The 26,637-nt window shown below is 56.8% G+C and overlaps 1 protein-coding gene and 1 long non-coding RNA gene across 4 annotated transcripts; one reads left to right on the top strand and one right to left on the bottom strand.

Moving 5' to 3' along the window:
* Positions 1–10,515: 10,515 nt before the first annotated feature.
* Positions 10,516–20,605, top strand: FLYWCH2 (FLYWCH family member 2). 3 transcript variants are annotated; one of them, XM_045047375.1, is made up of 3 exons: positions 10,516–10,702; positions 16,984–17,421; positions 19,357–20,605. In XM_045047375.1, the coding sequence occupies exons 2-3, from the start codon at positions 17,091–17,093 to the stop codon at positions 19,458–19,460; spliced, it is 435 nt and encodes a 144-aa protein (XP_044903310.1). In that variant the 5' UTR covers positions 10,516–10,702; positions 16,984–17,090; the 3' UTR covers positions 19,461–20,605. The 3 variants fall into 3 exon arrangements, with proteins under 3 accessions (XP_044903310.1, XP_006942495.2, XP_023102749.2); XM_006942433.5 differs by lacking the exon at positions 10,516–10,702 and adding an exon at positions 11,000–11,555; XM_023246981.2 differs by lacking the exon at positions 10,516–10,702 and adding an exon at positions 16,116–16,230.
* On the bottom strand, positions 14,361–16,172 carry LOC109495340. Its single transcript, XR_002150751.3, has 2 exons — positions 16,044–16,172; positions 14,361–14,977 (listed from the first exon to the last, which is right to left on the bottom strand). It is a non-coding gene; the product is annotated as an uncharacterized LOC109495340 (long non-coding RNA).
* Positions 20,606–26,637: the final 6,032 nt, after the last annotated feature.

Genomic DNA, 26,637 nt, shown 5'->3' with positions numbered 1-26,637 from the left:
GATGGTCATTGCAAAAGGGCATTTCAGTCCCTGCCCTCCCAGGCACAGTGTCACCTCCTCCAGGAAGTCTCCCAGGACCAAAGGCTCCAGCTGCAAACTCCCAAGGAAAGGGTCTTTGGCCAAAAACATTGGCTGCAGAGATTATAATGAGTACGGGGTGGGGGCTGCAGACTGGGGGGCAGGACTGGACGCCGGCCGGACCTAAGACTGTATTTACACAGTAAGCTCAGAACTGCCTTCAGCGCCACCCCTGCTCTCCCAGCTGCCCCGGGGCTAGCTCTCTGGCTCTCTCCCTCACCCTCGGATGGAATCCTTACTCGTCTCACAGACTAGGAACCTTTAAACTGCTTTTATTTCAGAGCAGGTGGAGAAATGAAACGAAATCAGGACCGCGATGACCTCAGAAAAGTGTCACATGGGTTCAGCAAAACCATAGCTTCTCCAATAAGCCGCAGGAGGGAGGAGGGAGGAATGCCCACTCGCGAGTGGGTCTGCTTCCAGGTCTGGTGCAGCCAGAGCCTGCGGGAGCCTGTGGGGTGAGGGCTGGACCTCCCTCCCGGGATGAGGGCACAGGGACTGGCAGGGAACCGGCTCCATCGAGATGTGGGGTCCCACAGCGCGTCTGTGGTCAGGACAGGACAGCCGGCTCAGCCAAGCGAGGCCGAGGTGGGATAGGGAAACGTTCCGCGTGCAGACATCAGACCTTCCTTCTGAAGGGGCGACAGGGAACAAAAGGTGAGAACCAGGGGCATCTGGGACATCCGGGAATATGTGCCTTTGAATTGGCTGGGGGTGGGGGGAGCTGGGCAGGGAATGGCAGCGGGTTGAGCTGCTCCTTTCTGCACCCAGCAGTCCTGGAGTGGCCGCCCCCCACCCCCCTGCAGCCTGCCCTCTGTGGGTCCTGCTGGGCACCCCAAGGTGGCGGAGGGGTATCAGGGTGATGAGAAACCAGATGAGACTGCCTGGGGAACAGGGAAGAGGGGTCAGGGGGCCGCTGGTGGGTGTCCTCAGATGACCCAGGGACAGAGAAGAGGGGGCCATGGGCCAGGCCTCGGGCTGCACAGCGTGGGGTACAGAAGGCGGGGGGGGGGCCAGGCTGGCAGCCACTGGAGGTTTTCGGAGGACAGTTTCCCCAGATTGGTCAGGGGGACAGGAAGCTGACCCCAGGAGAATGGTCTCCATCCCTGGGCAGGACGGCCACGGGGGAGGCCAGGCCGGAAGATGGCCCTCCACTCAGCTCCTGCCTGCTGCCGAGGCCCCGGCCCCAGCGGAGCAAAGATGTGGGCTGGATGGAGAGGAGCCTGTGGTGGTTCCTGGTGTAATTGGGCCCCGGGGGGCGGTGAGGGGCCCGCGGCTGGGGAGCCTAGGAGGCGGTGGGTCCCCCGCAAAGAGTCCTGTGGGGGGTGTGAACATCCCCAGGCCTGCAGAGACAACTTGTAAGCCAGAGGCCAGGTGGGTCGTGGGACCTTCACAGACACCCCCCCACACACACACAGGGACCGGTCCGCGGCAGCCCGGTGGGCTCCTGGACAGTCAGCACCCTGGTCTCTTGTCCGGGTTACCCCTTCGGGATGTAAGGTTGACACGTGGCCCTGGCGGGTCCCGGGGGTCTGGGAGAGTCGAGTGTGTAGGAAGAAAGACGACGTGGGGTGTCCTCCCCACAGGGCTGAGCTCTGGTACCTTTGGGATAAGGTGATAGGAGAAGTGCCCCAAATGGGTCGCCAGCGTGAGACCCAAGAGTTGCCCCTCACGCTCAGCCAGGCCTGGCCACATCCAGCCACCCGCTAGGGGACAGGAACCAGGTCATTTCCCCTGTTCACTCGGTGCACCCACGATGGCCAAAGGCTCCAGGAGCCTATGGGGAGGGCACTGCTTCCCCCTGGTCTGGGACCGAGGACACCTGGGAGGGGCATTGATGGTCACAGGCCAGGCATTCTCAGGTGACCCGAGGGTCCCCTTGGCTTCTAACCCCTGCCGGGGGTCGCCTGGCCGGAGCCGTGCTGGGGGAGTCAGAGGGACCCTGTCCCTGGAGCCCCGAACCCCTCTGCAGCATGCCCAGCTTGCCCTCTGAGGACCTCCACTGTCCACCTGTTTCCTGCCATCCCCCTTAGGGATGGACGGTGCCATCCCCGTGGCCTGTGGGAGTCAGGGCTGAGAGGGCCCGAGTCACCACCGTGAGGCCATCAGCTGGTCCCTGCAGAGGGTGGAGCAGGGCCAGCCTCTGCCTTGGAGCCCACTCTTCCCGAAGAGCTCTGTGCGACAGGCTACCTCAAGCGTCCCTGACTTTTCTCTGGTTCCCGTCTGCGTCACCCTAGGACTCTGAGCCCCGCGGTCCCTCCCCGTCTCCATCCTGTAGGCTCGGCCTGGGCTCGCTGTGCCCCAGCCGCAGGGCCTGCGGTGTGTTTCCTCCCGTGGTGCCGTCGTTTCTTTCAGAGCTCACCACCGTCCCCTGGCACAGGGCAGGGCAGGCCTGGGATCGGTGCCCGGGGGGGCCCCACGGGCCGGCTGGCGTAGGCTGGGGAGTACGTGACCTGGCGGACTGGGGTAGCTTGGGGGAGGCACAGGTCAGGTCAGGAGAAGATGGGGCCCGTCGTTGGCCTGAGGCCCGGAGGCCCCTCCCAACCGGCCACCCCACCCTCTCCCCGTGGGGGTCTGGGCCCTGCCTGACCCCCTTGCCTTGCAGAGCCGAAAGGTGTTGACAGGAATGCTCTCTAAGCCACCCCCACCCCCAGCAGAAGGGGAGGGTCCCCTTCCTCAGGGCAGGAATGCTGTGAGGCAGCATGCTAGACATGCTTTTACGTCTTGGGTCTGAACAAAGTCAACTTTGGGGCAACACAAAAGCCACCGAACACACATTTATTGAGTGCTTACTAAGCGCCTAACCCCTTCCCGCCCCAGGAGACCCACTGCTTCAGGGGACAATTTCTGACAGCGGGGCCTCAGGTCACCCACACACTTCTGTTCCACTTGGCCGCAGATCAGGGGATCCCACGGCCCCCCACTTGGGTTCGTTAATTTGCCAGAAGGGCTCACAGAACCCAGGCAAATGGTTTACTTGCTAGATCTCCAGTTTATGGTCAAGGTTGTACCACAGGAAGACCGGCCAGGGAGACGCACGGGGAGGGTGGGGGCAGGGGTTTGGGAGGAGAGAGACACCCACCCCCACTTCTGGGTATGCCACCCTCTGCACAGCTCCCTGTGCGCACCTGCCCGAATCCTGTGGTCCAGGGACCGTCCCGTGCACAGGACGCATCCTTATCTCAGTCCCCAGCCCTTCCCACCTCCCCAGAGGAGGGCTGCGAGTTCCAAGTTGCTAATGAAGCCTTGGCCTTTCTATCTGGTGACCAGCCCTCATCCTGAAGCTCTCCAGGAGCCCACCCAGAGTCACCACGTTAGAACAAAAGACACGGGGCGCCCGGTGGCTCAGTCGGTTAAGCGTCAGACTCCGGCTCAGGTCATGATCTCGTGGTTCATGAGTCTGAGCACCTCGGCGGGCTCTGTGCTGACAGGTCGGAGCCTGGAGCCGGCTTTGGATTCTGTGTCTTCCTCTCTCTCTGCCCCTCCCCTGCTCACGCTCTGTCTCTGTCTCGAAAATAAATACATATTAAAAGAAAAAAAAAAAAAAGACACTTCTGCCACCCAGGAAATTCCAGGGGATTTGAGTCCTGTGTCAGGATCCAAGGTCAAAGACCAAATATTAGAGCGAGCACCCCATCACTCAGGAAATCACAGAGGTTTGGGGAGCTCTGCCTTAGGAACCATGGGCAGAGACCAGATATGTATTTTTTACTATGTCACAGGGTCTCACAGCCCTGGAACCCCTCAGCCTGGTGACTAAGTGAGGTCCTTGAGCGTCCCCCTTCCTGCTGCCCTTGACCTGAAAGGGACCCTCAGCATGGACAAGACACCAAACCCGGTAACCTCGTTTCTAGCCTTCACAGCCTCCATCATTTTCAGTTTCTAAGCCCCCACCCCCACTTCACACACACACACACACACACACACACACACACACACAGCACTACTAGCTTTGAGATGAAACCCAGCCCTCCAGACACAGACCTGGCTGATCCAAGGACACCCTTGCTGAGCCCCCTGCACCTGCCAGGCAGGGTGACGTCCCGGCCTCGGTCTGTGGAGCCCGCCACTGCCCTGTCTCCTCTGCCGCGTCCGTGTATCTGGTGGAGACTGGTAGGTGGACAGAGGCAGCAGAAAGCTTCATGGGGAAAGAGGCCGCCGGCTGGAGGCTGTGGACCCGGAGAAGCTGGGAGTGACTGACCGGAAGCGGTGCCCTGTGCGTCTGGACCGGGCAGAGCGGGGTTTCCCTGTGGTCCTGAGTTAGATGCAGGGGCAGGAGATAGAGATGCTTCGGTCGCCGGCTGGGTCCTGACCATCCGGGCAGACAGCTGCACATGGGTGCTTGGGCTTCCCGAGGGGACAGTGGCTGCAGGACAGTGGCCAGAGCCGTCATGTGGGCCGGCCACTCTCCTTTCTGACTTTCCTCCTCTCCAAAGCGACATGCCCACCCCCGCCACCCGGTGCCCAGGACATGCCCAAGCACGTGGCAGGGACCCGCAGGGATGGGGGAGGTACACAAGGAATGAAAATGCCATACAGAGGGCCACTAAGTCACCTCTGGGCTCTGGCCCCAGCAGCCGGCTGCATGGTTTTCTAGAACACTTGATTACCCCCCGCCCCAGAACAATCACCTATAAGCCTGAGAAAGAGAAGAACTGCACTCAAAGTCCAGGGCAAAAATATGCAAACTGCCTCAGGTCAGGCCAGGGGCAGCCGAGGAAAGGGATATGAGGTGGAGTGGACACGGGTCCCTGCGGGCAGGGTGGGAGCGGGAGGAGGGACAGAAGGTGGAGGCAGGGGCCAGGCTGGGGGCAAGAGCAGACCTGGGTGTGTCCGGGGAGACAGATGTGGGCATCCAGCTGTGCCTGGGGGGGGGGGGGGCAGGTTTCCTCTTTCCATTGCTGTTTTGTGAAGATGTGCCTCTGGGGACCCGAGGAAGCAGAGGGGCGTGTGCTGACTTTGGCCTGGGTCACCTCCCTCTGGCCTGCGCAGGCCCACTCTCTCTCATCGCCCCCCTGCCCACCCTCCTGCCCCCCAGGGACCCTGCTGCCGGCCTCCCCAGTGCCCCTCTGCACCACTCCCCAGAGATGAATCCGTAATAAATTATCAGCCATGACTGCTATGAGGGTGCTGGGCACCCCAAGGGCCACACAGGAGTCTCCACCTGCAGCCATGGGACCAAAGGGCATGCACTGGGCTCCCCCGGAGCACTAGTTCAAATCCCAGTTCCGCGACTTACCATGTGACCTCGGGCAAGTTACTTAACCTCTCTGGGCCTGTCTGTACAATAGGAATCAGAACACAGCTCCCTCAGGGGCTGGCAGAAAGGTGAAATGAGTTACCAGAGGGGCTCCTGGGTGGCTCTGTCCGTTAAGCGTCTTTTTTTTTTTTAATTTTTTTTTCAACGTTTATTTATTTTTTGGGGGACAGAGAGAGACAGAGCATGAACGGGGGAGGGGCAGAGAGAGAGGGAGACACAGAATCGGAAACAGGCTCCAGGCTCCGAGCCATCAGCCCAGAGCCCGACGCGGGGCTCGAACTCACGGACCGCGAGATCGTGACCTGGCTGAAGTCGGACGCTTAACCGACTGCGCCACCCAGGCGCCCCAAGCGTCTAACTCTTGATTTCAACTCAGGTCATGATCTCACTGTTGGTGAGATTGAGCCCAGCTTGGGGGACTGTGCTGTCAGTGCAGAGCCTGCTTGGGATTCTCTATCTGTCTGCCCCTCCCCTACTCGCTCTCTGTCTCTTTCTCTCTCTCTCAAAAATAACTAAACATTAAAAAAAAAAAAAAAAGATGAAATAAGGGGCACCTGGGTGGTTCAGTCCATTAAGTAACCCCCTTTTTTTTTTCTGCTCAGGTCTGATCTCACAATTTGTGGGTTCAAGCCCCACATCAGCCTCGGTGCTGAAGCGGAGCCTGTGTGGGACATGAGATCTCTCTCTCCCTCTCTCTGTGACCCTCTGCCGCTCTCTCTCTATCTTTGTCTCTCAAAATAAATAAACATTAAATAGAAAACGAAAAGAGGTACTAGATCTGCCTTAACATAAAATAAGAAATCAGCAGAAACCAAGCAGTGCCTGGCGCCTTCCCTGTCTCCCCTCATGACTTGGTCCACCCACCCCATCACCTGATCCGCCCACCCCATCCCCACCGAGCTACAATGGCATCGTCTCCTTCCGTCCCAGAACATAGGCTCCAGAAGGGCAGAGATCTGTGTCTGTTTGGTTCCCTCTTCATTCCTCGGTGCCCGGCCCAAGCAGGCGCTCCATAAATACGGTGAATGAGTAAATCAATGAATGAAGGAGGTTGGAGTAGTTACCTATTGCTACATAACAAATTACCACAAAATTAGAGGCGTAGCACAAGATAAATTTATTATCTTGCAATTCCGTGGCCCAGGTGGGCAGGAGGCATGGGGAACGGTTTATCTGTTCGGGTGGGAGGTTTGGGAAATAGACTGTAGTGAGGGCTGAACAGCATCGTGAACGTGAGCAGGGCCCCTGAAACATACACTGAAATACTGCTGAAATGCTCCAAAGGATTCTCCTTAATTTTGTGTGTGTAGGTCTTAGCAGTTTAACAGACAGATGAAATCATCATCTGGTAAACGTTTCACATAGAAGAGAAATTTACAAAGCAAACTGTAAAGTTAAAGCCGTCTTTCTCTCCTGTTGGCCCCAATTATATTCCTCACTTCCGGTGGCTTGGACCTTGTTCCTCCAACGTTTACAGACTATGGACAATCCAAAGTGGGCGTATTAGTCCCCTGGAGTGGCTGTCACGAAGGATCACAAACTGTGCGACTTAACAACATTTTATTCTCTCACAGTTCTGGAATTCAAAGTCCCTCCGCAGGCTCTAGGGGAGGCTCCCATCTGGCCTGGCCGCTTCCACACGCTGGAGGTTCCTGGCACGCGTTGGCTGGCGGGTGCATCGGGCCAGTCTCTGACTGCATTGTCGCACAGCCCCACTGTGTGTCTGTGTCCCCATCTCCCTTTCTGGCCCCCCCAAGGCCCTGCGCTGTCGGTGCAGAGCCCACCTCGGGGCTCGAACTCACAAACCACGAGATCACGACCTGAGCCGAAATCAAGAGTCAGACGCTGAAGCGACTGAATCACCCAGGCGCGCCCTCAGCCCAGTTTTCCCTAATGTTACAGACTAACATAGTCAATATAATTAGCCATTGGAATGAACATTGATATAATCCCTTTAACTAAACTTCCAAACTCCCAGCTCTCAAACTTACTAAAACGTCACCAGATTTCCCACTGATGTCCTTCTCTGGTCCAGGATCTAGTGCACGTTACCAAGGTATTTATTTGTGCTGTCTCCTCGGCCTCCGCTAACCAGTGACAACCAACTAGACTATGTTTACAAGCACTGTCATTTCTTTTTTTTTTTTCTATTGTCGTTGAGAGAGAAAAAGAGTGTGCGCAGCAAGGGACAGAGAGGGGCAGAGAGAGGGGGGCAGAGAGAGAGGCCAGAAAGAGAGAGAGACACACAGAATCAGAAGCAGGCTTCAGGATCTGAGTAGTCACCACAGAGTCCAAGGCTGGGTTCGAACCTCTGAACCGTGAAATCATGACCTAACCCAAAGTCGGATGCTTAGCTCACTGAGCCACCCAGGTGCTCCTCAAGCATTGTAATTTAAGTCATCTGTGTATTAAATCTTACGACCCAGGGGAGCCTGGGGGGCTCAGTCGCTTAAGCATCCGACTTCAGTTCAGGTCATGATCTCATGGTTTGTGAGTTCGAGCCCTGTGTCGGGCTCTGCGCTGACAGCTCAGAGCCTAGAGCCTGCTTCGGATTCTGTGTCTTCCTCTCTCTCTGTCCTCTCCCGCTCACTCTATGTCTCTCTCTCTCTCTCTCAAAATAAATAAAGGACAACATTAAAAAAATATATATGAACCAGGAAATTGAATGATGTGTGGCCTCGTCTGCCAGCTTGCACATCAACAATAGCTTGGCTTCAATTCCAAGCTACTACTAAAAAAAAAAAAAAAAAAAAAAAGGATCCAAGCTATATTTAAGCCAAGATTGAAACTGAATACTTTGGGAATGAGAACCATCTCGTGGGAATACGTGTGCCTGAGCTCCAGGCACATTTGTAATTTGATTTTCTACAGCCGCTGGGGTGCACATACCTTCCTGCGTATGTAAAGACAGTGACTTTTTCAGCACTTGTAACATCCGATCGAAAATTGGACATACAGTGGAGCCAGTACCCCTGAGTTCAATGACTTCAATGAGGATCATACAAAATATACCAGTGACCTGTTTAAACTGATTTCAGTGTGAAATAGGTAATGAAAATATGCACAAAATGCATGTCTAAAGTCAAGGAACAAAAAATATTTAGGGACACCTGAGTGGCTCAGTCGGTTAAGCATCTGACTTTGGCTCAGGTCATGATCTCACAGTTGGTGGGTTCGAGCCCTGCATCAGGTTCTGTGCTGACAGCTCAGAGCCTGGAGCCTACTTCGGATTCTGTGTCTCTTCACTCTCTGCCTCCCCGCCCCCTCACACTCTGTGTCTCTCAAAAATAAACATTAAAAAAAAATTTTTTTTAAATATTCCCTATGTTATACTTTTCATCTTCACGGCTTGTAACTGGGAGTTTGTACCTCTTAATCTCCTTTATTTCATCCATTTCCCCATCCACCTCCCCAGTACAAACCATGTTTGAGGGAGCAATTTTATTTTACTTTATTATTATTTTTTTTACTGTTTATTTTTGAGAGAGAGAGAGAGAGAGTGTGAGCAGGGAGGGGAGAGAGAGAGGGAGAGGGAGACACATAATCAGAAACCTGTTGCAGGCTCTGAGCTGTCAGCACACAATCAGATGCCGGGCTCGAACTCACTAAATGTGAGATCATGACCTGAGCGGAAGTTGGAGGCTTAACCGACTGAGCCCCCCAGGCGCCTGCAGAGGGAGTAATTTTAATAAAGCTGCCACTTTCTTGATTGTTCATTTCTTCTTTTACTTTACTTTTTATTTGAGAGAGGGAGGGGCGAGGGGTAGAGCGTGGGAGAGGGAGGGAGGGAGAGAGAGAGAGAGAGAGAGAGAGAGAGAGAGAGTGCGTGCAAGCAGGGACAGGCGGAGCCAGAGGGGGGACAGAGGATTCAAAATGGGCGCCATGCTGCCAGCAGAGGGCCCCACGCCTGGCTGGAACTCACCAACCCAGAGATCATGACCTGAGCTGAAGTCGGAAGCTTAACCAACTGAACCACCAGGGGCCCCCAAATGCACCATTTTAGAGTGGACAATTCTGGGCACTTTAGTATATTTACAAGGTCGTGCAACCATCACCACTCCTTAATTCCAGAACATTTGCATCACACCAGAAAGATACTCCACACCCATTAAAAGTCCACATCTCCTTTCAAGCCTCCCCTAACCCCTCCTGGCACCCACTAATCTCCTTTCTGTCTGGATGGGTTTGCCTATTGTGGACATTTCCTGCGAATGGAACCATACAATGTTTGTCCTTTTGTGTCTGGCAGCTTCTGGGGCCGAATGATGCTGCATCGTGGGCATAGAGGACATTGGCCCATCCGCTCATCCCCTGATGAACACTTGCGTCACTTCACATTCGTTTCACTGTTATAAATAATTCAAAAAGCCTTGTGGCTAAACCCGTGTCACCTCAGGGTAGGCCAAGGAGTGACAGTGCGATGAAACAACGACAACTAACTCAGACGCCTAAAGAGAAACCGGGGTAGGATGAAGACCAAACGAAACAGGCCCGCGCCCTCGCGCACGCGACTCTGTGACCCGGGGCTGAGGCGGCCGGCGGCCGGGAGGGGGCGCGCGCGGCTCGGCCGCTCGGGTCCCGGCGCCTCCCCCGCGTGGCGGACACAGCACCCGCTCTCACCCGCCTTCTGCAGGGGTGGGCGCCGGCGATCCCGCGGGGAGGGTTCCCCTGGAGGCACCTGCAGCGCCCCCCATCCCGTTGCATTTCCCCATTACAAGCACCGCCCGGAACCGCCCACGCAACTCCTTGTTCGTACCCCCCGCTTCTCGCCGGGTCCCCCAGACACCCGAGCACGGGTCTCTGTGGATCGGGTCCCGGAGACGTCCGGGGTGGAGAACAGGGAGGGGAGCGCGCGGAGAGGGGCAGGGAGGCGGAGGACGGGCGGGTCCCACGCGACCTGCACCTGCACCTGCCGGGAGCCGGGAGTGGGGGGAGGGGACCACTTCCAGCAGCAGCTTTAGAGCGACGGGAGGGAGGCGCAGGGGAGCGGGTGTCAGCGTCGCGTGGGGTTTTCTAGAGAGGAGCAGCGTCTTCCCTCTGCCAAGGCTGAGGCCGCGCGGCCGGAAGACGGGGGCTGCGGCCCGGCGAAGGAGAGCGGGCGGACGGAGGGGTCTCCGCGGGGCTGGGGAGGGTCGCGGTGAGCCGAGGGCCCCGGGCGCAGTGCGGGAGTGGAGGCGGGGCGTCCCCGCGCCTGGGCCAGGTGAGGGGCCTGGGGCCGCTCCGGCCGTCACTCGCCAAGTGTCTCGGAAAGCAGCGCCCCGGCCCGCAGCTCCCCGCTGTGATCCGGGACCCCACCGCACAGGGTGGTCGGAGAAGGACAAGCGTCCAGGGGCTGTGGGCTGGGTCGGGCGGCTGGACCGAAAGGTAAGGGAGGGACCAGTGGGCGAAGCAGCGACGGAGGGGCGAGGGAGGAGGGGCTGGTGGGCGAGGGAGGAGGAGTCGGTGAGCGAGGGAGGGGCGGGTGCGGGGGGGAGGGATTGAGGGGCGAGGGAGGAGGGGCCGGCGGGCGAGGTAAGGGCGGGTGCGGGAGGGGGCGACGGAGTGACGAAGGGGCGAGGGAGGAGGGGTCCGTGGGTCAGGGAGAGCGGCCTGTGCAGGAGGGAGGGGTCAAGGGGAGAGGGAGGAGGGGCCGGTGGGCGGGGGAGGAGGGGCCGGCGGTGAGGATGCTGCCTCGTCGAGGAAGCAGGGTTGAGCTGAGCCAGTGGTTTCAGTGAGCATAGAGAACAGCCTCGGGTCGCTCAGGCAAGTGTCAGGCGCGAGCGAGGCCTTTAAACGAAAGCTCTGGTTTCTTCCGCCGCTAGCGGGCTTCAATCCCCGGGGGATGTCCTGGGGTCTCAGTTAAACCCACACTCCGGTGCTGGGAGAGCCCCGCCCAGAGCTTGATTCTAGGCCTTAGGACCGCCGGCGCTCCGCCCCCGGGCGCTGTCGCCCAATCCCGGGCTGGTCCCGTCCCCTTCGCGAGTCCTAGCCCCGCCCCGCCCCCGCGCCGATTGGTCAGGCCTCCAGTTCGGCTCCGCGAGGCAAAGACCCGGAGCAGTGAAATTCGCCCAAGGATTGCCCCCGCCCGGCCCTGCTGCGCATGCTCGCTCCGTGACCCCAGCTTGAGGTGACGGTCCGAACCGAGGCGGGGGCCCCAAGCAGGAGGCTGCAGGACCTACCGCAGCTCCTTCGTCGGAGAGGGAGGTCTCCGCTGCCGCCGCCGCCCGACCGGTGCCCGGTGAGGACGGGCCCCAGTGGGCTGGGGAGGGTCCCGGGTCCCACGCGTGGCCGGGCCCCTCCCGGGGGTCCCCAGGGCTGCTGCTGCTGGGAGCGGGGGTCCCCTGGTTCTGCGTCCCGGCGCTCAGGCCGCCTCCTGTCCTTCACCCCAGACTCGCCTCTTTTTTCCTGGTCCTCCTTCCCCCCCCAACCCACCCGACCCCGGAATGAGCCCTGACACCCCAAGTCAAGGATCCTCACGTTGGTCTGCTTTTCCTTGACCACACCCAGTACTGCCCCCCCCCCCCCCTGCAGCCATCCTCAGCATTGTCCCACTCTGTTGGAGTTGTGACATATTGAGGAGGGGTAGACACCCCTCAGAGATGGGGCTCAGAGATGGGGTGGTTGCAATAATGGGAGGGGAGGGGAGGAGGGGCTATTTGGGTGCAGCAGAGACAGGTCTGACGACAAATTACAGTGTGTAAGGAGAAGTAAAAGTAAGATTCCGAGCCATGGCGATTAGGGGGAGGAGGCGTCATTGCCTGAAATTGCCACCATGGGGAAGCCCTTCCCTGCGTATCCACAGAAGCAGTCCTCGGTCTTTTTGGATCGCTGCTGCCTTGGAAATCTCCCTGTCAGGATGTATTCTTGCACACCCATGTGGGCCCTTCATGCTACCAGCACCGAATCGCAGTCCCCCATGAGCCCCAGGGTGCAAGCGGTCAGTATCACCTGGACTTTTGAAAACAGCTTAGCCTTGCCTACCTGCTCTTTAGAACGTCTGCTAGATTTGCCACTATTCCCAGCGCACACGTGAAAGCAGCCCGGAGCGGGAAGGCATTTGTCCGAGGTTGATGGTATTTTTTCCCCACACGCGTGGAGGTAATTCTATTGAGCCCTGGTTGAGCCCCCATCAGTCGCTGGGCAGTGTTTATATCATGCCTTTCAGAACCTCGGGAACAAGGGATTGGACCTTGTATTAGTTACCTATTGCTGTCGTAACAAATTACAACAGATCTAGTGGCTTTAAACAACACAGCTTGGTAACAGTCTTACTGTTCGGAGGTCAGAAGTCTGACATGGGTTCTGGGTCTCCTCCGTGCAGACCAATGTCATGACAGCGGGTTAGGATGAGCGAGTGACTGGAGGTCAGTGACAATATCAAACCACCAGATTTCAGAGTTAGAGGGAGGGTGTAAAGTGAGTGAACTATTAAGTCCTGTGCTCTTTTTTTAACTCATTTCTGCTTCACTTTTAACAATTCTGTTGCTTCAATGAACTTTCATGGAGTGAAATTTAACTTTCAAAAAATATATGTTAGGCTTAAAATAGCTGCCTCTCTAGTCTTCCCTCCACATCGAGGAAAGAAATTGCTAGAAGGTTAAGGATGACTCCAGAAAAGAGGCTGATCCAGCCTGCAGGACACGACCACCCTGTTCATGGAAACACCGAACACCAGTTCAACCTATGAGCTAGAAATTACAGACTTCTGAAGTGAAAGGCCCATGGCACCGTCCATGTCTCTCCAAGTATCAAAGACAAATGGGGTACTGGTAAAAAGTGTAGATTCTCGGGCCCCCCTCCAGCCCCTTTGAGTGGGGGTTGGGACCCAGGACTGTGGGTTTGTCACAAGAACCCCAGGCGCTCCTTAGGTATAGTGAAACTGGGATACTACTGGTTGTAGACTTAATTTCCCTTTTTCCTAATATATAACATTTTTAGGAGATCGTTCATATACGATGCAGTTCACTTGCTCACAGTGTACAATTCAGTGGCTTTTAGTGTATTCAGAAAGTTGTTTAACCATGGCCACAGTCCATTTTAGAACATTTCCATCACCCCAGAGACCATCCCCACCAGCAAACAACGCCTCCTCATTCTCTCACTGTCCTCCTTCCCACCCCTAGCCCACCACACATCTGTGTCCGTGGATGGATTTTTCTACTCTATAGATTTTCCAGTCGCTAGGTCATTTTATTTTATTTTATTTTTTAATTTAAATTCATTTAAAATTGTGTATTTAGGCTCCCCACATGGAGCCCAATGCAGGGCTTGAACTCATGACCTTGAGATCAAGACCTGAGCTGGGGGGCACCTGGGTGGCTCAGTCGGTTGAGCGACCGACTTTGACTCAGGTCATGATCTCACAGTTTGTGACATTGAGCCCCGCACTGGGCTCTCTGCTGGCAGTGTGGAACCTGCTTTAGATTCTCTGTTTCCCTCTCTCGCTGCCCCTACCCTGCTCACAGCCTGTCTCTCTAAAGAATAAATAAACATTGGGGCGCCTGGGTGGCTCAGTCGGTTGAGCGTCCGACTTCGGCTCAGGTCATGATCTCGCGGTCCGTGGGTTCGTGCCCCGTGTCCGGCTCTGTGCTGACAGCTCAGAGCCTGGAGCCTGTTTCAGATTCCGTGTCTCCCTCTTTCTCTGACCCTCCCCTGTTCATGCTCGCTCTCTGTCTCAGAAATAAATAAATGTTAAAAAAAAAATAAAAATAAATAAATAAACAAACAAACAAACAAACAAAAACAGAAGACCTGCGCTGAGATCAAGAGTCAGATGCTTGGGGCACCTGGATGGCTCAGTCTGTTAAGCATCCCACTCTTTTTGTTTTGTTTTGTTTTGTTTTTACATTTTTAAAAATTCATTTTTGACAGAGACAGAGCACAAGTGGGGTAGGGGCAGGTACTTGTCAGCACAGAGCCTGACACGGGGCTCAAACCCATGGACCGTGAGATCATGACCTGAGCTGAAGTCAGAGGCTTAACCAACTGAGCCACCCAGGCGCCCCTGTAACACGTTTTTTAAATTGACAAATAATATCCATTGTACGCAGACGCCATGTTTTATTTCTCCATTCACCTGTTGATGGGTGTTTGTTTCCACTTCTTGATGAGTATGAATAACACTGCTGTGAACGTTCAGTACGAGTTTTTATGCGGACATTTGTCTCCACTTCCCTCGGGCACGTACTTCGCGTACTTCGCGTGGAGTTGCCGGGTCACGTGGGAACTCTGTGCTTAACCTTTGGAGGAGGTGCCAGAATGCCCACCTGGCTCTGCTGGTGGCGTCCCCGCCAGCGGTGGAGGGGGCTCCCAGTTTCTCCCCCTGCTCACCCACACGTGTCATGGTCTGCTTTGTGTGTGTGCCTTCTATTTTTTCCATCCTAGTGGTAGAAAGGAGTATCCCGTGGTGGATTCGTTCCGTGTTTCCCTCCTGACCAGTGACGCCGAGCATCTCATAGGCTTACTCGCCATTTGCCTCTCTTCTTTGGAGAAAGGCTTATTCAGAGCCTTTGCCCATCTTTACATTGGGCTATTTGCCTTTTTGCTACTGAGTTGTAAGAGTTCTTTGTAAATTCTGGATACAGCTCCTTCAGCAGAGATGTGATTTGCAACAATTCTTTCCCCCTCTCTGGGTGGTCGTCCAACTTCCTTGATGGCGTCCTGTAAGGCACGAAAGTTTTACATTTTGATGAAGTCCATTTTATCTGTTTGTTCTATTTTTTTTTAAGTTTGTTAATTTTGAGAGAGAGCAAGGGAGGGACAGAGAGAGGGAGAGAGAGAATCCCACGCAGACAGCACAGAGCCTGACGCGGGGCTCAGTCCCATGAACTGTGAGATCATGACCTGAGAAATCAAGAAATCAAGAAGTCAGATGCTCAACGTACTGAGCGACCCAGGTGCCCCTTCTATCTTTTTTTTTTTTTCAGAGTATTTTAGGGTTAATTTTTGTGTATGCTGCGGGGAAGGGGTCCGCCCCTGTGGGGTTTCATCCGCACACCAGGGGGAGCCGGCGAACCACAGAGGTGGGCTGGCTCCAGAGGGACGCGCCCTGAAACCAATCAATGTGCGGGGACAGGAGCGCCTGTGGCGGGGCTTCCCCCCCCCCCCCCCCCCCCGCGACCTTTCTCTGCCAGAGCTGCCCTCCCAGGGGAGGCGTTGGTGGTGTCCTTTCTGAAGCCGGTCCCCACGTTCCTCCAGGACTGCCGTGTCACCCTGTGGGACAGCACGGGCAGGGCAGGGGCAGGACTGCACTGGAGGAGTGGAGGCCGGCGCGTCCCAGGGCTGAACGGGGGGCAAGACGGAGACTCAGACACTGATCCCAGGGGTGCCTGTGGTCAGGTGACCCGTTACCCGGCAGATTGCCCTGAGGGACCGGGATGGAACTTGGAGGGAGCAAGGCACCCCAACCCCTCTTTGGCATCACACGTCTGACTCCTCTCATGGATGGGTCTTGGGACACTTTGGAATACTGGCCCTGGCGCCGTCGGGTCATATGTATTGGGAGGGGTCCCAGGAAATAGAACTGCAACCCTCGTGGGATAAACGGGGCGGGGCAGGGGCGTGGGCAGGGAGGTGTCTGTGATCCTTGCCATCGCCTGGGTCCCGAGATGGGGAGGTGAGATGTCTGCTAAGGATGCGGTCTTCTTTCTGTGCTAACACTGTAAACGGAGAAAGACCCCGCCATCTGCCCACGCGGTCGCCCCAGCAGACAAAACGGCCACTGCACCTGAGCTGATGCACCGGGGCCCTGTTTCCAGGCCAGCCCTCCCCTGCCGTCGGCCCCTGTGATACGGCTTTTCCGCTTCTCCAGCCGGAGTCTGGGGAGCCCTCAGTGACTGTGGATTCCGCAGACGCCTCTGCAGCCCTGTCCCCTCCCCCAGCTGAGGCAGCACCACCACCGGCTCAGGCGCAAGGTCGCTGCCCTCCTGGGGCCCTGGCATCTCCTGAGTGCCGGGTGGTCCAGGGCCTCCCGCCCGGGATGGGGGACGGATCCAGTTGGGAGTCCACAGAGCCCTGGCCCCCGTCTCCCTGGGACACGGTGTCGGGATGAGGGCCACCGGGCATTCTGAGAGGGTCTGTGACCCGAGCCCATGTCCCAAGTGCTGGCCTCCGATGCTTGGTGCTCAGGAAGGCCGGGATGTTACCCTGGCTGAGGCACAGCAGGTCCTGTGTGGGGACGGGCTCCGGATCCGCCTCGACCAGACTCCCGGCTCTGCACGTCATGGCCGTGTTGGCCGTCCTGGAATGCCTCAGTGTCCTCATCTGTAAATCGGGTCAATAAGAATGATCGACTTTCATAACACGGGGCCAAGTGAAATGGGGACACCCGTGAAACCACATCACAGCCTGCTCAGCACCCACGGGCCTCTGTCCGAACGAGCTCACGGTACTCTGTGCCTCAGGGGTCCCGACAGGCCCCGAGAGCCCTGCATTTGGCACATTTTTCAGGTGGGAAAGTGCAGTTTGGGTAGGCGAGGTGACAGACCCAAGGCTGCCCAGGAGAGGGAGAGGCCCAAGTTCTCCAGCTCCGTGCGGGCCCCTCCCCAGCTTTTCAGCCCCGGGGGTCCCGAGGCAGCCCCGTCTGCCTCGACCTCCACCCCAGATCCATTTTCCTGAGCCCCCGGCCCAGGGGTGCCTCCACTGATGGATTTTGCCTCCTTCCTTAGGACGGAGCCCCTGGACTGCCAGGTTCCCTACCCGGGAGGAGGAGGAAGAGGAGAAATCCGTCTGCTGGGGCCTGAGCGTGGCCTGGGGGACCGACCATCGTCCCAGGATGCCCCTGCCCGAGCCCAGCGAGCAGGAGGGTGAGAGTGTGAAGGCTGGCCAGGAGCCGTCCCCCGAGTCCTCTGAGCCAGGGACCGATGTCGTCCCCGTGGCCCCCAGGAAGCCCAGGAAGTTCTCCAAACTGGTCCTGCTGACAGCCTCTAAGGACAGTGCCAAGGTGGCAGGGGCCAAGCGCAAAGGAGTCCACTGCATCATGTCCCTGGGGGTGCCGGGCCCCGCCACCCTCGCTAAAGCCCTCCTCAAGATCCATCCTGAGGCTCAGAGGGCCATTGAGGCACCCCCCCAGGAGCCTGAGCAGAAACGCAGCAAGCTGGACACAGGTGAGGCCCTGGTCCCGAGCTCAGAGTGAGCAAGACCTCCCCAGGGCCGGAAGTCCCCTGACCACCTGGGAGCCTGGGGGACAGCTGGGTGTGGCCGGCTCTGGAGAACGTGCATGTTTCTGTGCATGTGTGTGTGTCCTGTCCATGTCTCTGCGTGAATCTTGCATGTATGTAGACGTCCGTGCACGTTGTGCTTGTCTAAGGTTCTGCGTATGTGTGGATTTGCCTGGGAGGGTAAATTTGTGTGTCCCTCCGGGTATATTTGTGTGTGTCCTTGTGTGTCTGTGTCCTGGGCCTATTTCTGTCCATATCTGCTCTTAGGTGTTTGTGTCTGGGGGGCCAGGGGCACACATTTCTGTGCCAGAGTCTATTTGAGGCCCCGGGCAGAACCCCCATCGCCCACCCAGCTTAGTACAGGTGACCCTGGAACGTGGGTGCCTTCTCTGAGCGTGGAATCCTGAGAGACGCTCAAGGGAAGGGTTGCCCAGTGGCTGGGGAAGAGATGAGCCGGGGCCAACTGGAGGGTGGTCTGCTGTGTCCGGAGAAGACAGGGACGAGCCACGGTGGCTGGCCTCCACTCGCTGCCTATAAATAGGTGCCACCCCCTGCCCCGGAGCGCGCCCAGGTCTTTGGCTTGTCAGCCAGTCCTGGGAAGGGGAGGAGGCTCCTGGTTAGCTGGGCAGTGCAGGGAACCCCACTCACTGATGGAAATTTAGGAATGAGTGGCCCGAATGCAGAGGGGAGGGACCCCACTGCTTCCCCTGGAGCTGAGATGCCAGTGCACCTGTGACAGGGGCATCCCCCGCAACAGGCCTGGAGTTTCAGGGGACCCAAGGGACACCTCAGCTCGCATCGCCTGCTGGACGGGAGCTGAACTCAGGAGTTAGGGGACCCCACCCCCTGGAGCTTGGAGGCCCCTCTGTGGCGTGTCCAGCTCACCCTCGCGTGTTTCCACCAGCCAGTCCTGCCCCAAGGGCCCCCCTCCCCAGGTCTATCTGCTCTCCAGGGGGTGGAGAGTGCCATCCGCATGACCTGTGAAGAGGCAGGGCTTAGGGAGCTAAATCTTGAGGCCACCAGCTGGTCACTGCAGAGGATGAGCAGGGAGAATCTGGCTCAGAGCCTGTCACTGAGCTGGGTGGTCCCTTACACCCATATGAGACCCCTGCCCACTCCTCAGATCTGCCTGGGCTCTGGGACCATGTGGCCCCCACCCCACACGGCCCTTTGGTGACAGAACAAAGCCACCCTTCCTCAGATGGAGGGCTGGAGAGCAGAGCAAGGGCTATGTCTCAGGCTCCCCTAGGCAGGCACTCTTGGGCAGTGAACAACCCCCTCAACCTGCCACCCTGTGTTTTCTTTTTTTTTTTTTTTTTTTTAAGTTCAGCTTTTTTTAAATTTTTTTTTAAATTTTTTTTTTCAACGTTCATTTATTTTTGGGACAGAGAGAGACAGAGCATGAACGGGGGAGGGGCAGAGAGAGAGGGAGACACAGAATCGGAAACAGGCTCCAGGCTCTGAGCCATCAGCCCAGAGCCTGACGCGGGGCTCGAACTCACGGACCGCGAGATCGTGACCTGGCTGAAGTCGGACGCTTAACCGACTGCGCCACCCAGGCACCCCACACCCTGTGTTTTCTACACCTGGGCCACAGACTTCTCCATCTCTTAGCCCATCCCAGGCTGGGCGGTGGGGACAGTAGTGGGTTCCTGGAGCTCAGCCCTGTTTTGGCCTGAAGTTCCCCGGAAATGACTCTAACAGCCTTTGTGGCCCTGGCCTGGTAGCCTTGGGGAGCATGTCTCTGGAATCAGCAATGATTTCTGTAAGTCAGCCAGTGGCACCTCCAGAACATCCCCTGGCTGGGCTGAGAGATTCAGGCTCCGGGTTGTCCCCTCCCTTTTCCTGTGACACCAGCCTGACTCACTGTATCTCTTCTAGATGGAAAAGAAGCCGGAAGGTTGGCAGGGCAACCTGCCCCCAGCACGGAGGTGGTCGGGGAGGAGTCCACCGCAGACGCCATCGTGCCCGGCACGGTCCTGTAATCCTGACAAGCGCGGGTGCGCCCTTACTGGGTCAGTGAACTTGGTTGTGACCTCTGCCTGGGACCCAGTTGCCAACTGATTTTCATTCTCAAACACCATGTAATTTTTTTCAAATCAAGCATACATTACTTTTGTAAGCGGAAAGAAACCCAAAAAGAATAAAAGAAGCTATAAGCCAGGTCCCATTATGGACAGGTTTTAAAACCTTCCATGATTTCGGGTCCTTTGAGACCCAACTGGGACCCCACCAGCCTTCACCTGGTCCTTCCCCAGGGGCTGCCTGGCCTGGGCAGTCTCACAGACCCCCTGGCCCCTCAGCCTGGGGAACCACCAATGACTAGGTGGGGTCTTTGAGCGTTCTCCTTCCTGCTGCTCTTGGCCTGAAAGGGAGCAGTGGGACCCCCTGGTCTGAGCCCCAGGGAAGCCCATCCAGCCCCTTCCTGACCGTCCCTCCAGGACTTGTTCCCAGAAGGCCTCAGCCTGCTCCTCCTGGACCATCAGGAGGCCAGCCTCTTCCAGGGAGCCACACAGACTGACAGCTTTCCTCCACCCCGCATGGGGGATCTGTGTTCATGGCTACCCAGGGTTCTGCTGAGGAAGGGGTGGGCCTGCGGGATGGTGGGGGGGGGGGACCCCGACAGAAGTGTATGACGGCCCCATTGTGTTCCTTCTGGGTGTTTCGGAGCTCAGATTCCCGGGGACCTCAGCCCCTCCCCCGGCACCTTGGGTGCCGCACCCCCGGAGGAGGAAGTGAAGGAACACACGGATACCCCACTGCAAGCAGAAGTCAGGGTTCCCCGGAGGCCCCCCTCCCCCCCCCCCCCGACAGGAAAGGCTTCGGCCTCGCGTTGCTTCCCCACACGTGGTCCTCATTTTTTTGAAAACTGCCATTGGGCAAAGGACACAGATCATTTCTAAAGAGTTGAGTCTAGAGGCCTTATGTTTTTAAACCTCATTTTCCCGAACGTAACCTGGGTCTGCAGACCCCTCCGAGGAAAAGTGAGTCACTCCGCGAGTCCCCTTGCGCAGCTCCATTTCGCTCCCCTCCTTTTACAGCTGGTTGTTTGTAACATTCATGTTCTGGAAGCGTCGTTCTTAAAGTTCCTTTGTCTTGGCTCTGTGTCTAAATAGATCTCCGTTCCTCACCACGGTTTTTCTTTTCTGAGGTTACGCGTCATCCCCTGGGTGTGTGAGGTCACAAGGACACCAGAGGCGTTGGGGGGGGGGGGCGGGTAGCACCTGGGAAGCAGGGCGGGCAGGGGGCGTGAGGAGAGGGGGCAGGCAAGGTGTGGCTTGGTCTGCTCCGCGCTGTACCCGCCCGGACGATGGAGAGGACGGACTGGCCGTGCACCGGGCAGGGTTGCCGGTAGGCGTCCACTCCCCCGGCGCTGGTGTGTCCCCGTCAGCCCTCCTGCCGCTGCCTTGGATGCCGCGGGAGGGGCCAGGTGCTAAGGGGTCCCCTGCGAGTGGGGCCTGGTGGACTCCTGAGTGCGCCTCCCCCTTGTGGCCCGTCGTGCTGGGTGCCGGTCATCTGTGTGCAGGGTAGTTGGTCCCACGGGCAGGAAGCCACCGCCCAGCCCAGCCCAGCCGGGAGCCCACACACCCGGTCCAGCCCTGTCAAGGTTGTCTTCACATATTTACTTTGAAACCTTTCAAATTTGCACAGGAGCAGCATGGGCAACACCAGCTTCACCCTCTCCCCGTCCTGTTCCCGCCCCGACCTTCTCCCCTTGCTTCTCCCTCCTGCCACTTTCTTGACCCTTCACTTCTTGAGGACCTTAATGTCCGGCCCTGGGATCTAGCGGTGAACGGGTCACAGTCTGGGCCTCCCTGAGTTTGACGGGAAACTCAGAACTCCCTGACAATGAGTCCGTGAAAACTGGGGCTGAGGCTGGACCAGGAGTAGGCCCGGTGCCCCTCGGATATGATGGGGGGCAGGGGAGGGATATGACTGGGGGAGGGGATATGACAGGGGCGCAAGCCCACACTGCTCAGGGAGGGAAGCCTGAGGAAGCCCCATGGAGGGAGCCAGCGGGCCAGGACGGAGCAGGGCAAGAAGGCCAGCAAGGTGGGAATGGTGGGCAGTGGCTCAGGATCTGGGGACCCGAAGGCCACAGGGAGGATTCCAGGCTCCTCATCGGGAGCCGGGGGCAGGGGAAGGATTTATGCAGAGGAGGGACACGGCCAGCAGGCCAGCATCGTCGTACAAAGCCCACAGGCACCATGAGGGGAACGGGCTGGAAGTGTCCAAACTGTGCACTGTCCCGGCGCTCTCCACCACCGCCTGGGGGAGAGGAGACACAGGGGAAATGGGGAGTGCCGGCAGGAGGCTGAGACTGGCTCAGTGACAGGCTGTCCCACCTGGGAAGGACAGCGCCACCTACCAGGAGGAGAATCCTTGCGTTGCTGTGAAAAGAGTCCTTCCCTCGAGTGTTAGACCGGGAAATCCTCAGAGGTAAGACACCGATACCAACTCTCCGTCTCTGCGCTCTGGACGGGTGGGCATTAATTATAATGAGGATCAAGACTGAAGAATATGACTATACACTTCCTTAAAAAAATAAGTGGGGGGGGGGGCGCCAAGCGGGGAAAAAAAATAATTCATGGTGATTAAATACATACTGATTATGAGGAGATATTACAAATATCTTCAGTAATTCCACCATCTAGAGAGATGTCTAATATTTTTTGTATTCAGAAAATTGGGATGATGCAGTTCACATTTTTTCTTGATATATTGCAAACTCTCCCACACCGGCTTACCGGCTGCAGCATACCACCGCAGCGACGGGACGTCCTTTATCCCACCGGGCCGGTGCCGCCCAGTCGCGTCCAGCCTGTCGACAATCCTTAAGTAGCCCCGGGTTTTCCCGGGACGAAGCTCTAAAAGGGAGATTGCTGCTCCCGGGGAGGACCGGCAACTATCGTCCTCCCCACGGCCTGTTTGGGCCCCCGCTCAGAGGCGTCCGTGCCGACCGACACCGGGGCTGTCACCGAGAAAATGGTAATAATAACAGCGACAGCAGCAGCGACACCGTCCGCTTCTCTCCTGTGAGCGCAGCCTCTGCGCGCTCGCGCGGGCGGAGGGCAGGTTCCAGCCCGCCCACACCCGGGGCTGAGGCGGCCGGCGGCCGGGAGGGGGCGCGCGCGGCTCGGCCGCTCGGGTCCCGGCGCCTCCCCCGCGTGGCGGACACAGCACCCGCTCTCACCCGCCTTCTGCAGGGGTGGGCGCCGGCGATCCCGCGGGGAGGGTTCCCCTGGAGGCACCTGCAGCGCCCCCCATCCCGTTGCATTTCCCCATTACAAGCACCGCCCGGAACCGCCCACGCAACTCCTTGTTCGTACCCCCCGCTTCTCGCCGGGTCCCCCAGACACCCGAGCACGGGTCTCTGTGGATCGCGTCCCGGAGACGTCCGGGGTGGAGAACAGGGAGGGGAGCGCGCGGAGAGGGGCAGGGAGGCGGAGGACGGGCGGGTCCCACGCGACCTGCACCTGCACCTGCCGGGAGCCGGGAGTGGGGGGAGGGGACCACTTCCAGCAGCAGCTTTAGAGCGACGGGAGGGAGGCGCAGGGGAGCGGGTGTCAGCGTCGCGTGGGGTTTTCTAGAGAGGAGCAGCGTCTTCCCTCTGCCAAGGCTGAGGCCGCGCGGCCGGAAGACGGGGGCTGCGGCCCGGCGAAGGAGAGCGGGCGGACGGAGGGGTCTCCGCGGGGCTGGGGAGGGTCGCGGTGAGCCGAGGGCCCGGGGCGCCGTGCGGGAGTGGAGGCGGGGGCGTCCCCGCGCCTGGGCCAGGTGAGGGGCCTGGGGCCGCTCCGGCCGTCACTCGCCAAGTGTCTCGGAAAGCAGCGCCCCGGCCCGCAGCTCCCCGCTGTGATCCGGGACCCCACCGCACAGGGTGGTCGGAGAAGGACAAGCGTCCAGGGACTGTGGGCTGGGTCGGGCGGCTGGACCGAAAGGTAAGGGAGGGACCGGTGGGCGAAGCAGCGACGGAGGGGCGAGGGAGGAGGGGCGGGAGAGGCGGGGAGGAGGGGCTGGTGGGCGAGGGAGGAGGAGTCGGTGAGCGAGGGAGGGGCGGGTGCGGGGGGGAGGGATTGAGGGGCGAGGGAGGAGGGGCCGGCGGGCGAGGGAAGGGCGGGTGCGGGAGGGAGGGATCGAGGAGCGAGGGAGGCCAGAACGAATGCCAAAGGGTGAATGAATTTTTGTTTGTCATTTTATGTTGGCATAATTTGACACCTACGGGAAAGCGGCAAGAGTGCAAAAGCATTCCTATATGCTCTTCACCCGGATTTCCCAAAAGTTAGGAATGAAACCAGCCACACACAGCGGCAGTATTTATAATAGCGAAATTTAGAAATTCAGTGTCCACCAAGAAAATCACTAAATTGTGTAGCTAATCATATGTAAAACAAGCCTACAATATAGGCGGTGTTTGCACTACAGAGTTAAGTGGAAAGGCAGCGACATGAAAATGATTGCTATGGAGTGTTTTCTCACGGATGCAAAATTTAAAACATTCATTTTCAAAAGAGTGGAAGGAAAGATAACAACTGAAAACTCAAGGGACCCAGAACCGCCAAACTCCTCCTGAAAAAGAACAAAGCTGGAGAACTCACAGTCTCGGGTTTCAAGACTTACTAGGAAAGAACAATAAGACAATATGGTACTGGTGTAAACAGAGCCATAAACCAGTGAAGTAAAATCGAGAGTCCAGAAATAAACCCTCAAATTTATGGTCAACTAATTTTCACCAAGGGTGCCAAAATAATTAAGTGGGGGGAACAATAATCTTTTTTTCCACAAATGGTACCGGGGCAGGGGAAGGGGGCAGGGTGCTGGGTGGCTCAGTCTGTTGGGCATCTGATTCTTGGTTTCAGCTCAGGTCATGATTTCTGGGGCACGGGTTTGAGCCCTGCATTGCGGGCTCTGCGCTGACAGTGTGGAGCCTGCTTGGGATTCTCTCCCTCTCCCTCTGCCCCGCTCCCACTTTCTCTCTCTCTAAAATTAAAAGAAAAAAAGAGCCTTTAATGCTTCAAAGCACATCATCTCTCAACTGTGGGCAGTCAAGTGAGGACAACCTACAAAACAGGACAAAGTTTTTGCAAATCATATATCTGAATGGGACCTGTATACCTAGACTATATAAATAATTCTTAGGCTCAATAATGAAATGACAACCCAACTTTAAATTGGCGAAGATCTGATAGACATTTCTCCAAAGAAGCTATGCAAATGACAAGCATGTGAGAAAAGGCTCCACATCGTCCATCATCAGGAACATGCAAATCAAAACCACGAGATACATTTCATTTCTACTAGCATGGCTCTGCTCAGAAAGACAGATCGATAACAAGCATTGCCGAGGATGGACAGAAATTGAAATCCTCATCCGCTGCTGGTGGGAATGTGAAATGGGGCAGCCACTGTGGAAAACGGTCTGGCAGTTCCTCAAATGGTTAAACAAAGAGTCACCACATGACCCAGCCATTCCATTCCTAGGTGGACACCCCAAAGAACTGAAGGCGTATGTCCACACAGAAACTTGTACATAAATGCTCATGGCGGCGGTAGGCATAGGCGCCCAGAAGTGGAAACTACCCAAATGGCCATCAACGGATTAATGGATAAAAACAGAAACAACCCCCCAACACGGATGAATGGATATACAAATTGTAATCTGCGTACGCGGCACAATATTCTTTGCCCATGAAAAAAAGCAAAACGCTTCCACAAGCTGCAACGAGGATGAACTTTGAAAACACTATACTAACTGAAAGAAGCCAGACAAAAAAACGCCACATATCGGATGATTCCATTCATATGAATGTCCAAAATAGGCAAACTACAGACAGAAAGCAGATGAATAGTTACCGAGGTGCAGGGGCGGGGAGCGGGGCAGAGAATGGGGGATTTCACAGCGATTGCTACAGGTTTCTTTCCGGAGTAAATGTTCTAAAATTGATTGTGGTGATGTGTGCACATCTTTGTGAATATACTAAAAACCACTGGAATTGTACACTTTAAATGGGTGAACTGCATTGTATGAGAATCATATCTCAATAAAGCCATTATCAAAAATGAAACAATAGTAAACCATTTATGTTAACTTTTTTTATGAGAAACGACTGTATTTACCAAAACAAGGAAATACAGTGAGAGGAGTGGAATTGTTTTTGCATTTTTGCAAATCTCTTCAAAATAAGCCTAAGGTAAGGCTAGAGAGTCTCACGTGTGCGTTGGCAATCAACCTGTTACATCAGTCACGTCGCCTTCTTTGCAGTATTCCACAGGGACCTCCAGGAACGCCCAGACTACACTTTGAGAACCATTTCTCTACTGTAAAATTTGTATTTCCCCGCTTGTAATTAATAACTACCTTGGGGGTTATGTAAATACCCTTTCCTGGTTAAACTTTCACTCTCCAGTTTTAGCGGCCATTGAGGATTTTTGCTCAAATCGGATACTAATTAGGATGGTTGCCAAATGCTGATTTTCTGCATCATCCCTTCTGCATTTTTTACTTGGCCTTCTACTCTAAGAACGAGCTTTTCCTTCTCCCCATTTACTTATCTACATCAGTATCGACTCGTGGATTCTTATTTTATTCAAAGTCATAATCCGTTATTATCATTATTTACTACTGTGGTTTGAATCTCAAACTGCCCCAGGTTTGGCGTGGGGTCTTGGAAGGTTTCAATGAGGTGCGTAAGAAATGTCCTTCCGCTGGCTAGAGAAAGTGACAGGTCTAATACAATATTTAAACAAATGCTCCCCCTTAGCGAGCGCGGAGTCAAACCGTGGTGGAGGCCCGGGGGTCTCAATAAAGCCCACCAGCTCACTCACGTGTCCGAGAGCCCCCGCGCAGAATCTCTAGTCCAAGCAGCGGGTCCGACCGACGCTCCGCCCCCGGGCGCCGCCGCCCAATCCTAGGATTGCCCCGCCCCTTTCGCCAAACCTCGCCCTGTATCCCGGCGCCGATTGGTCAGGCCGCCAGCTCGGCGCGGCTCACGGAAGAGCCGGAGAAGCGGAATTTGTCCACGGAATGGGGCCCCCCGGCCAGCGGCCCTGCGGCGCATGCGCGCTGGGAGCCCGTTTGGGCGTTCCAAGAGGTCGGCTCTCCTGCGGGGAGGCGCGCGCTCCTGGCCAGCGGCGCGGCGCGCCGGCACGAGGCTCGCTCCCGAG

This window comes from Felis catus, chromosome E3, assembly GCF_018350175.1.
Source record: "Felis catus isolate Fca126 chromosome E3, F.catus_Fca126_mat1.0, whole genome shotgun sequence".
NCBI classification, from domain to species: Eukaryota; Metazoa; Chordata; class Mammalia; order Carnivora; family Felidae; genus Felis; species Felis catus.
The sequence above is the reverse complement of the archived record's forward strand: the minus strand, read 5'-3'. Positions and strand labels throughout refer to the sequence as shown.

Coding starts and splice junctions, on each gene's coding strand:
- FLYWCH2 (XM_045047375.1), top strand. CDS start 17,091: ATGCCCCTGCCCGAGCCCAGCGAGCAGGAGGGTGAGAGTGTGAAGGCT. Junction 17,422..19,356: donor ACGCAGCAAGCTGGACACAG/GTGAGGCCCTGG, acceptor TATCTCTTCTAG/ATGGAAAAGAAGCCGGAAGG.